Source organism: Phaethon lepturus, unplaced genomic scaffold, assembly GCF_000687285.1.
Source record: "Phaethon lepturus isolate BGI_N335 unplaced genomic scaffold, ASM68728v1 scaffold1216, whole genome shotgun sequence".
Lineage (NCBI taxonomy): Eukaryota > Metazoa > Chordata > Aves > Phaethontiformes > Phaethontidae > Phaethon > Phaethon lepturus.
This window is the reverse complement of record NW_010546746.1, coordinates 8,097-20,771: the sequence shown is the minus strand read 5'-3', so window position 1 is coordinate 20,771 and position 12,675 is coordinate 8,097. Positions and strand designations below refer to the sequence as shown.

The window sequence follows — 12,675 nt, the reverse complement described above, 5'->3', positions numbered from 1 at the left end:
CCATTGTTGCTTGCATTGATTTTTTAAGATGAAAGATGTGGCCCCTGCCCCAGGTTACGTTGCAAGCTGAAACCTGAATCCGGGAACAATCTCAGGTATCTTGTCAAATCCAAGCACTGAAGTTTCACTTCAAAGTCAGATTTGGATTTTTGCTCAGTTACTTCAATCATGTGAATCTTTCCTCTCATCCCCTCACTTTTTCTCCACCCTCTCAACCAAACCAAATTCCTTTATGTTAAAATGTAAGCAGTCTTTTCCTTCTGACTCCCCAGTCATGATTTTTTTGTCATTGAGCCGCTGCTCTCTTGACACTGCAACCTTCTCTACCTTTGCTGTTCTCCACAGACCATCTGTGGTCTCATCCTGTGCTAAAGACACCTCACAGGACATGCACATGGTCTCTGTTGTTCTGAACTGTGTGGTAGAGAAATCTTACAGGTTGTAGCTTTGCTGGAACAGAGTGTGTTTATTTATGCATACAGAGTGTGTACATGTACATACTTCATATATAAATTACATACAAAATACATGTATGCATTTCACACAAAAAACTCAGGGAACCAAGAGAGAAAAAAAAATCTCATTGATTAGCCAACCTAGCAGGAGCTTCTCAACCTGTGTGATGGTATAAAAAGTTTAGAAGTTGATGCATATACTCAGCCTTGCCCATCCTGGGGCCATCAGAGTTAAGGTGCATAAAGGATAGTTTGGTGCTTCTGTGTTCATCAGTGCCAAGGGTGGGCAGAATGTTTTCCATGCATTAGACTCAGCCGTGTAAAAAAAGGAAAAGAGCTTATGTAGGGGTATGTAGGAGTAGACAGGGATTCATCCCACCTTGGGGCGAGGAGGAAAGAGTAAAAATATTTTATATTTTGAAAACTCTTCAAGTAAGGAATTGAATACATCCAATTGCTATGCACTAAAAAAATCTAAGTGTTGTTCATACGCAAAGATTGTTCTTCAGTGTAGATATCAGGAGGGTACAGTAAAGAAATAGTCCCCAAGTTTACAAACGTTCAAGTTGTGTTTTAAGTTACTAACTTCTAATGAAGATGACAACAATGCAGTTGCTTGTTTCTGAAAGACAAAGGTTTGTGTTTATGACTTTCTGAAAAGTTACATTCACTACGCAGCAACTGTGGCGAGAAACAGTGACAAACCCCAGCTTCTTTGGAAAAATGCCATTGTTGATTAATTGCAATATATTTCAACTGTGTATAGATTTCTCACAGTTACCCAGTAAATACACTGGTTTCATTCTTTGGAGATTAACAATCTCTCTTGTGTGCTCAGGTTCTTTCCAGCCTGGTACACTGTTTCTTTTGAAGGATTTGTTTTCCTGAGTTGAACTTAAGAACTCAGAGCACCTTATCACACTTTCATAAGCTCTTTCTCCAAAGGGGAAGGAAGAGGGGGGAAAAAAAGCCCATCGAGGCTTGTGCCAGCTAAATTCAAGCCCTCGGGGGATTTGTTTTCCTTTGGGCGTCAGATTAGATGTTCAAACCAAGCAGTGTTGTGGGGCTGCGGGTGGGTGTCCCACCAAACCCTTAATGAGGCTAATCCCACCGCAGCACATTCCAAGCAGCTAATGGGTGCACCGGCTCCCGCACACATCCCTGCGCTGCGGATGGACTGAGCGCCCGGTTTGGGGGGCGGTCGCCAATGTGGTGTTAGTGATGACCGGCAGCAGGGAAACGTGGACAGCAGCGCTTGCTCCGGGACAGACTTAGACGCCAAGTTTGATGCTCAGGTAAAGAAGGGGGAGGAAGTATGTTCTTGGTGGAATTTTGCAGCTAGGTTAATTAAGAGAGAGACTAAACTGAGAGATCTAAGCTCTGAGTAAACTAAATGCAAGTCTAAGTATGGCACGTACTTTAGGAATTCACTGTAGACTTTAAATTGTCTTGTGAATTAATATTGAAGGATTGTTTATGAAATAAGAGAAAGACAAGCTTCTTGCTCTACTCTTCTTGAAAATACTTTGCTATACTTTTCTAAACTTTTCTACTATTTTATTAATTCACGTTATAAACAAGGGTTTAATGCAGGCTGTTTTGTTATGAATGTGTTGATTTCCTCAAGTTATTCTAATTTTGTTATGAAGACTCTATGGCAAGTAACAATTTATTAGACTTCTGAACCTTGTATTCCATTGCAAATTATCTCTGTCACAGAAAGATAACTGGCACGGGGCAGTGAAACCAGACACTTTATTTTTAGTTTGGAAGGACAAGGAATTATGAAACAAGTAAATCATGTATTTTGGTATTAAGACTCTGTCGGATAGGATAGTATATTGTTTGATATCTAAAATCTGGAAAGTCTTTTTTCCCAATGTGAATTAAAGACTTTTAATATGAGACTATTATTTTTGCAGTATTACATTTGAAGCAGTATGATGAAAATTCAAATGAAAATTATTATTATATTTAACATAGCTGGGTTTCTTTTCTACTTGGAAAGACAGTATGAAAAAGAGTAGAAAAACAAATTTGAAATATCAGTTTCTTGGTTTTTGAAAGCCTGCTTTTATACCTAAAGAAAAAAGTTTTCAGTGAAGTACCTGTTATGGCACCTTTTTGTATGGGATCTTGAGGCTTAGAGAAATTGAATTAGTGGCCATCTTTAGAAGAGGTACATTAGATCTATGTAGTAAGTAAATTTACCACGGTAAATTGTTTGCAGAAAAGTGTGCCAAAATTTATGCAATTTAATAAAGGATATTTTTACGGAGTCTTAGCAACATGAATGATAATCATATGCTATGTAAGCTCTGCAGTAGAAGCTGCTTTTGGATGCCAGGAAGAAAAGTTGGCTTATAAAGGCTCTTCATGCTTTCTAGAGAAGATAAAGGATGTTGTAGGAATGTATTTAGTGTTAAAACAAACAAGCATGAAGATAAAACTGACGGTATTCTATTGGTGTTCCTTTTTTCTTAAAAAGTTACTCGACATATATGTATACACAGCAAAGGGGATTCATAAACCTGCAGCTTCTTATCAGTGTGTGTCTTCTTAAGGCAATATAGAAAGTTTGTGTACTCTTGGGGCTTGAAGAGGAGAAATACCAAGAATTTGTGGTCCAGACAGTAGAGTATGTAATTTCAAATGTTAGCATTGCAATACCTGAATAGTAACTTCCTTCCTTTCTCTACAACACTCAACAAAACGAAAAACCTTGATTTTCCCACGTAGCTTAGCTTCAAAAATTCTGCAGTAAGAGAGTCAAATGAAGTTCATAAAGTTCACTCTGGATGCCATGAGAGTTCCAGAAAGTTAGTTTATAAGTCTTTCTTTGTCTGAAAAGACTACTAAATTGAGAAATTACTCAGTAATGCACTAGACTTCTAAGCAGACTTGAGTGTATAATATACAATGTTGTGACGATGATGATGATTATTACTACTATAATTGCCTGCATCATAGGTTTGTAAACATTTAGAAGTTATCATAAATTAGAACTTCAAGGTAATCTCTCCTATGTAAGGAAAACTTTTTTAGATTTTTCAGAATTTCTACACTTAACTGTCCTTTGCTTAAACTTGAAACAGACCTTGCCCCACATTCTATAGTATATTAACTTTCTGTTTGCTACAGTAAGGAAGAACAATGAAATACAGTTCTATTTAATGTTTTTAATAGACTTCTTTTTCCTGACTGTAAAAGTGATGTTAGGGTGTCTGCCATTCCTACAAAATAGGAAGTCTAGCAGATTTTGCAAATAAAAATGCAAGTAGAAGAAAGATAAAATATTGTTACATAACATGAGTGACCACTAGATCCACTAAGGGATTATCGTCTGTGTAAAAGGGCAAAAGAACAACTTTTTATGTACAGAGAGTGACAAGTAATGAATGTAGCTAGAAACTCTTATTATGGTATTTTATAGTTTATACTAGTGACATTCATTGACTTCAAGAAATTTTCACAGTTCACAATGATTTTCAAAAGTCCCAAAAACACAGGCTTCTGTGTTTAAACATGAAAAACAGGATGCAGACTTGAGTTGACAAAAAGGTAACATTAGATAGTTAGTAAGGTAACATTAGTTAGTAAAGTAATACTTAGGTTGCTATCTAACCTTACATAATGAAAGGTAACATTAGCTAGTTTAGTTTGGTAATGTTATAAATGCAATTTCATATTTTCTCCTTTTATAGAGGCAAGATGCCCAGATTTCCTTTAAAGCTCATGTCACATTACTTAACTCTCAGATAACTTTGTTGTAGTTCATAGTTTATAGGTCTGTTTATGCTGTGCAATTAAGAAGGTAATTTTGTTATTTAAATACATTTTATAAAATTTATCTGTTTAAAATGAATTTTTAAAGGAAAGTTTCAACTCATCTCCTTATTAAACAAAATAATTGAATTCTATCTTGGGGAATCTTTTAGAGAGCTTGCCAAAATTCATGTTGGATGGAGTGAGCACTGTCTAGGTAATTAAAAAGATTTAAGAGCCCTTAAAGTCTTTTATTTCTCGTTTTGTGTTTTTTTCTTTCCTACCCATCTACTTTTCTTTTAAAAAAGATCTCTTGTGTATCTGAAAATAAAGACTACACTGAGGGAAATTACTTGCTTTCCTGTGAGTATATGGGGGAAGATCTTGAGTGTTATGAACAGGTATATCTTCATTGAACTCAGTCAGTTTTACAGGTTACATCAGCTGGCTATTTGACTCTTAAAGTATCAAAATTTTTTGTCTCTCATTTCAGAAACAGATCTTTCTTTTTTCATTAAGATATCCACATATGAAACTATATTTTCTGGCTCCATGTTAAACAACACACTCAGTACTTGTATAAAAAATTGTATTTGAATCATGGTGTAGTAAGTTTTATTATAAGAGATTTATTTTCTGGTTTCTGTGATTATTTTTTTAATTAGAGATGACCTAGTTGTATTACTAAAATGGAAATAGATTTTTTAAAAGTATTTAATTAATAGATACGTTTTTTCTTTACCATGCAGAAGGTTTTACGGTTTGAATTAATTCTTCTCCAGTGATTCCTGCTATGAGAATGCAGACGACAGGATCAAAGTCATCTGGCTAGTGAATATGAAAGCAACCTTAAGAGCTTGTGTTAGGTGTTTAACTCTAGAAGGGAACCATAGTTTTAATGGAAAATGTTTGCTCTCTGCAAAATGTGCAGTGTGTATCTGCAAAATCAGTGAAGTTTTCTTTTACGTTTGAAGTTTCTCTTGAGTTGTACTACAAGTTTTTTTTTAATTAGCAAACAGAGCTCATGGCATTTCCTTTCTCTTTTTTAGGCACAGAAATCATGGATAGAAAGAGCATTTTACAAGAGAGAATGTGTTCATATCATACCCAGCACCAAAGACCCCCATAGGTAATTGTATGCTATCTGTATGAAAAATGAAAGTCAGTTACAAGAAAATGTCTCTACATATGTGTGCATACAGATGTATATAGATAAAAATAGTTTGTAAAGACTTGTTTGATCAGAAAGGTGTTGAATTACATCTGGAATGATGGATTCCTATGGGCATTATTTGTTTACATTTCAAAATTTATTTCATCCAAAAAAAAGATAAATCAAAGGTGGATGAGCATCTATGTTTAATTTCCTTATCTTCTTAGTTCAATATTCAGTGCCTTGAATATTTATCTAAATTGGATGGATAACACACAATACTGTCAGAAGAAAATAATTGCAGTGAACTACCAATTTAAAATATGTGCTAGTTCATGCAAAAGCTGATTATTTGGCCTAATGTCATCTGAAGAAAATAGAAAATGTTCCTTAACTTCATTTTGTACATATTTAGAACAAAGCATGATTTTATTGAAATATAGGAAAGTCCATAATAAACAAGTTCATAGAAAGAAAAGTTAATATCTGTGTTACATTGCTTCCACAAGTAGAGGCTTCAGATCGCAGAAGAGTGGTCAGCAGAGTTGAAAAGAGGGTTCTTTTGAAGATTTGTAGGCCATTTAAGATAGTTTGTTTCCGTTTGGTTTATACATGCACGTGACTCAAGTTTTCTGTTTGTTTGATGCCAGGTGTTGCTGTGGGCGTCTAATAGGTCAACATGTTGGACTGACTCCAAGCATCTCCATTATTCAGAATGAGAAGAATGAAGGCAGGCTTACTCGCAATGACATCCAGTCGGAGAAGTGGTCCATCAGTAAGCACACACAGCTCAGCCCAACGGACGCTTTTGGAACCATTGAGTTCCAAGGAGGAGGCCACTCCAATAAAGCCATGGTAACCATGTTTTTCTCTTAGATAAACAATGCAGCTAGCTCAAAGAAGGCATTCACAAAGAATAAACAGCATTCTTTCTTAACTTCATTTTAAAGTACTATTTAGTGTAAGACCGTACCATATGTTTTTATGTATCGTGTGCTAAAGAATTGGTGAACAGAATTAATTGTAAAAGCTGGAATGCAGCATAAGAGGGGCTACCTTTATGAAGACTGAAGACATGCTAATGTGCTGCTATCTCAATTTTCTTCCAATGGATAGCCAACCCTCTCTTTCTGAATAACTTTAGAATTCAACCACTGTTTCCCATTGCTGGGTGTGACTTCAAGACTGACAAGTTTGAAATACACACGATTTCTTTTAATATGCCTTCAGACATATATTGGAGGATAGACTCGTTAGACTTACTGGTTCATCTTTCAATGAAGTAAGAGGCCCAGTAAGTGTCTTAGACAGAAACAGGGAAATCCCTGTTCTGCCACAGGTTTCCTTGAGCAAGTCACTTAATCATAATACAATGCTATGGAGCGATACAAGAGTATATTAATCTGAAAGCATTGCTCCACTAAGTTGGAGAGATGTTTCCAGCACCCAAACTAACCCATGCATGTATTTCTTCTATGTGGCATTACGTGAAAGGAAGAATCTCTCTGGTGCTGTCTACACTGCAGAACCTGAGACTTTGGGAATGAAAGATGTGTACCTAGCCCATCACAGCCAAGACACTGCTTTGGGCAGCAGTGACAACAGAAGCCCAAATGCATGGGTGCCCTGCAGAATAACCTGCCCAGCAACTCAGTACCGCCTTCTTTGCCTGAATTCTTCCCAACAAGTCTCTCAGATCTGTCATGGTACTAGATGGATTAGAGAGAATGAAGTGCTCAAGTACTATGCTAGCAAGAGCCAGATATTTTCCTCAGATGGATACATAGGTGCTAGAGATGGAATGATTACTTGAGTGGATGGTTCTGATGCATAGCTTCTTTTGGTAGAAATCAGAAAACACTGTTGCACCGAGAAACAGAAAATTAGGTCATTTCTATAAGAGTATCACAGACAACTTGAGTTGATAACCGATCATCTAAAAATCTGCAAGACCATTGCTAGAGAGAGACTCTGATTCAGTAAATAACATTTGTTTAGTGTGAATAAATTGACACCTCCCTCAGCACTGAAATGAACCAAACCATGCTGTTGGTATCTTCACAAGGAGTGGGAACAAAGCAGAATACTTTTTGCTAAAACTGAGAAAGATTCAGAGATATAGTAATCATCATGCTATTAACCATATCTGGATACTTTGCATTAAATCTGTCTCTATGAGAAAGGATAATCACTAGAGCTTTTTTAGTGATGTCCTTAAAGATTATTATAAAGCAATAAACTGCCCTGCCCAGACCAAAGTAGTCTTGGGCAGCCAAGGAATGATGAAGGGCTTAGGGAAACTTTCAATACAAATTTCTCTAGAGGATTTCTGGTCTTTATTGGGATTGTGGTGTCCTGGCACAGTGCTGCAAGAGAACACGAGGTGCTCCGAGGTGTATGCTATGTGCTGAAAGAAATATACTTGAAGTGAAACTTTGGAGATAAAATTGGAAGTTGACATGAAGGAAAGAAAAATCTTGTCACAGAGTGCAGTCAGGAATGAAATCAGTAAGAATTTAGAAAAATAAGATAAAAAGGGATTAAAGACATGAGAGACCTAAATAACAAGTTAAAATTTAGGGATTAATATCGCTGGAAAAACCCTGGATTTATTTTGACAGTACTAGAACCAGGAAGACGGTCGCATTTGCCTTCTATTCATAGCCACTAAACCCCACCAAAACATGGGAACAACCAAATTCTTCATTAATTATATAAGTCTATAAAAGCTCCAGAATTTCAAACATCCCGCTAGTGGGAAAAGTGCTTCAGGTTAAACAATTCATTAAATATTTCTTTAATGGGTGTCCTGCTTGGTTACCACCAACAAGAAAAACATCTTTTTTATGACTAAAATACAAGTAAGGTTTGCATAACCAGTAACTGTGCATTCTTTTAAATGGAAACAAAATAAAGAGCTTTGGTGTGTTTGTCACTGAAAACGGTATGAAAGCATCCTTCTAGTCACATTTTGAGCCCCAGACATTTATTTTAGGGTGGATTATAGTCAAAGTGCTGCCTAATAGTTGTTGCAGTTTTAACAAAAGAATGGTTGATACTCCAGTCTCTGAATTTACTGTGTACAAGGTCTTCCCCATAATAAATAAAACTTAGCAAATCAAAAGCTTTCTGTGAAAGCCAAGAGTTTGCTCAGGCAAAGCAACCAAAAAATTTTGCCAGCAGAAGAGGTGAAAAAAGAGTATTTTAATTATCTTGAAAAATAAGGCTTGGAAAAAGGAACAAGTACATAATAATCCTTGGAAACACTTCTTGTTCAGACAATATATTTTCAAACCCAGAAGCAGAGAAACTGGAACAACAACAGGGGCAGGGAGAGAGAGAGAAAAGGGAGAAAACTTGATAAATGGACAATTGTTCTATTCTAAAAATATGCTATTTAGTTATTTTCTAGCTACCGGATATCAAATATCACCATAGCATACCAGCTGGTTTTTGCTGACAGTCATGGTAGGTTAATATAGTGCCTATTGGCTAATAGAATAACCCTATAAAGCAGCAAGATTTAGCAAGCTGACTAGCATCAAGGAAAGCCTCAGGGGAAGAGTTTGGCATAAAATTCGCCAGCTGCTCCTGACTTAATTTCCTGAAATGGATGCCCACACATGAAAATTATGAAGCAAGGGAAACACAGAACTGAGTAGTATTATCTTGGTCTGTGCTAACAGCAAAACTGGTAATTTTTTCTGAATCAGGCTACAAGAAATTAGATGAGTTATTAAAGGAAACTGTAACCTCAGATGTATAATGGGGAAACTGGTAGTTAATTAATGGAACAAATTAGTGTGTGTAAGACTGACAGATAATTATTTCCCTCATTGGAAGTAACAATTGTATTTTAATAATATATATACAAATTGATAGTAAATATGTGCATACTTTGCATGTATATTTGCAAGCTACAAAGGCAGTGATACACTATTTTATCAGTTGCCACCAGACAACTAGCAGTGTCATCTTTAGCTGCGAAAATGAAAATTACACTGAAATTGTAATAGAACACATGGATTTGGAACAAAACAGAAAAGATGATGTAGGTTTACATATTGCCAATAGAACTGACTGTCCCATTAATTCCATTTCCACAGCCATTTACAACAAAAATTCTCAAATAGCATGAATTTTGCTAATACCATTGAGTTGTGAAAGTATCTTCAGTGGGGCTGCACTAAGCTACTTATATCAATAATGTGAATAGCTGAGGGTGCAGCAGATTATATAGAAATGTATAGCCAAGATTAGATAACATTGGTTAACAAGATCAGTTACTAAAGAGGCCTGCCTTTTAGCCTTCATGTAACCACAGATGATCCTGCAAGAACACTCTATCACCTGTTTTCTTTACAAGTGGCTAACCCCGTTAATGTTTAAGAAACACATTTAATAGTTTTGCTGTTCACATTTACATAGTTTTTACAGCAGATTTTAAATTTTGACAACTGTAAAAAGGTCTGAGAGTTGTGGAGCTACATGAACTTTATTAACAGCTTTTGCAATAAATCAGTGGATTAAAAAAAGGTAGGAAAATTAATAAAATGTCATCTGCTTATATCTTAGTAGTTTAAGAAATAACATGGATGAGTTCCTCTAACTGTATACTGGCAATTTATTACCCTAACTCTGAAAGCAATTATCAAACTAATGGGAGTGATTCGATCCCAATTATGAGCAATATTCTGAACAGTTTCAAAATAGATTCTGGTCATTAGTGGACCAGTTAAGACAATCTTGCTGTGACACATTTTGCACTGAACTTGTGACCAAACTAAACCATTTTTTAAAATTTACTATCTGCCTTTCCGCACACAAAAAAAAAAAAAAACCCTTGGCATTCTTTCATTAATTCGTGTGCCTGGATTCCATATCAACCTGTTTTTTAAAGGACTGCTCTTTACAGAACTGAGATTTCTTTGATCATGGTTTTTCAAGGTTAGGTGGAAGATGTCTGTTTGAAAAGCTTTCCATCCCTCCTAACTGAATGCATTCCAATGATACATTTAATATGCACTACAAAAAGATAACATATGTTTGCAGCTGTAGAAGAAATAAAGTTTACTTCTGTGTTCTAGGCTTAACCTTTCTTGTGGTGCATGGAAACATGAAAGAACATCCAATGTACTTAAACAGTTTCTTACACAGACTTTCTAATATTTATATCCTCAGAACGTTATACTTTATTACGGATATTTGGAAATCAACCACATAAAAAGGTATATTTCTGCTTTTAAAATATATTTAGTTTTACCAAAACTGTGTAAAAAGTATCTTAAAAGCCATCAATGCTTTTGAGAGAAAAAAAAGACAGATAATCCTGTAACTTCCATAAACCATAAAAAAGGCCTCAAACATTGTTTTTCTAATAGCAAATTAATACTTAAAGAACATTTACAGAATAAAAGATTGTGTCCGACATGGAGAAAAAGGGGAAATAACACAGAGAAGCATCCTTCCTTCCATCCACAAGTCCTTCCACTGACTATTTAGTGGAACTTGGATGAGGCCTCGAGATGATAAGTAGAGTATTAACTTAGAAGGAACCAGTCTGGTATCAGTCTAAGTGACAGATTTTCTGTTGAATTCAGTGAGAACTATATCATGCCTATTTTTTTATGTGAAAATCACTCTTTGAGGGAGTCAGTCTTTAGCTTGAATAAGTGTGTGCAGTAATGGAATCTTATTTAAGGTAGGTAAAATAGCCACCCAGTACCTGCATGCATCAAAAAGAAACAAAGGAGCGTTAGACTGCAGATTATAAAATGTTCTCTGAAGAGATTTTCTTTGAAGAAATACAACAAACCGAGAGTCTCATCTGTAACCATTCGCTATGTACTTTAATGAGACAACTGTGCATGAGTAACAGAGTAGTAATTTTACCACCTGAGTTTTGCCCTAGGGCACTGGAGTCCAACATGCAAGCATCTGGCTGTTTGACTGATGATGGGCACAGTTATTTTTTAGGAAACTACTTGTTAAAAAGGTGAAAAAACTTTTGGCATCAAATGGCACCTTGCTTCTGTGCTAGTTTAGGGATTGTCATGGTTTAACCCCAGCCAGCAACTAAGCACTACACAGCCGCTCGTTCACTCCCCCCACAGTGGGATGGGTTGAGATAAAGACAGTTTAATAAGTAAAGCAAAAGCCACGCACAAGCAAAGCAAAACAAGGAATTCACTTGCCACTTCCCACAGGCAGGCAGGTGTTCAGCCACCTCCAGGAAAGCAGGGCTCCGTCACACGTAACCGTTACTTGGGAAGGCAAATGCCATCAGCCCGTTCCTTACTCTTCCTGCAGCTTTATATTCTGAGTATGATGTCATACGGCATGGAATATCCCTCTGGTCAGTCGGGGTCAGCTGTCCCAGCTGTGCCCCCTCCCAACTCCTTGTGCACCCCCAGCCTGCTCGCTGGTGGGGTGGGGTGAGGAGCAGAAAGGCCTTGACTCTCAAGACGGCTCAGCAATAACAAACACATCTCTATATTACCAACACTGTTTTCAGCACAAATCCAAAACATCGCCCCATTGTAGCGACTATGAAGAAAATTAACTCTAGCCCAGCCAAAACCAGTACAGGTATCAAATGGGCATGACAGCTTGAACTTGATGATTTATCATTTCATAGTGTTATGCTGATGTCAGTCAAGTTGGTCTTGCAGGTTTTGTGGTTCAAAATTGTACTTTTGTTTCCTATAATGCCCTGCTCTGCTGACACGTAACAACCAAAGTCTTGCATCCTATCCATATACCACTTCCATAAAGAAGGCATTAAGTCATTTGCCATTAAAACCGATAATTTCTAGAGCTGACAGATAAACCAGACATGGAATTTCAGAGTAACAGAGCAGTGGTTTAGCTTAGATTTACTTTTAAATTTTAAATCTTCCTCCAGAGGCTATAGCAAAAGAATTGAGGAATGGCAGAAATGCTCATTAAGATTCTAAATAAAAACTGAAAAGGCAGAATACTCTGCTACAAGATTGAAAGAAATGAAATTTTAATGTGGACAAAAATGGCTTTAAAAGTGTTTATTCATAATTTAATGCATACTTTGAAAGTGATGACAAAAGAATTCTCTTGTACTTACTAGTTAACATGTTAAGTAATGGCAAAAGAGTAATCCCAAGCATACCAAACTGAAAATGGCCTCTGTAAGAGCAAAAATGGATCAGATGATAGTCATAAAAATTGAGGTCTGTGCACAGAAGAAAAATCATGATGTTTGGCACCATTGCCTTTCTCAAAATACTTCTAAAACAGTAAAACTTACTGTCCTGGTTTTGCCTGGGA

General features: G+C 36.4%; 1 protein-coding gene across 1 annotated transcript in view; it reads left to right on the top strand.

The window, feature by feature from the left end:
* LOC104622569 (transient receptor potential cation channel subfamily M member 3-like) overlaps positions 1-12,675 on the top strand; it is a gene marked incomplete at its 3' end in the record, with an annotated part of 44,859 nt that overhangs the window by 26,400 nt on the left and 5,784 nt on the right. Inside the window, exons 3-4 of the mRNA XM_010289400.1 lie at positions 5,270-5,349; positions 6,024-6,228. Coding sequence (XP_010287702.1) covers positions 5,270-5,349; positions 6,024-6,228 — 285 coding nt within the window. The remainder of the gene's footprint in view (positions 1-5,269; positions 5,350-6,023; positions 6,229-12,675) is intronic.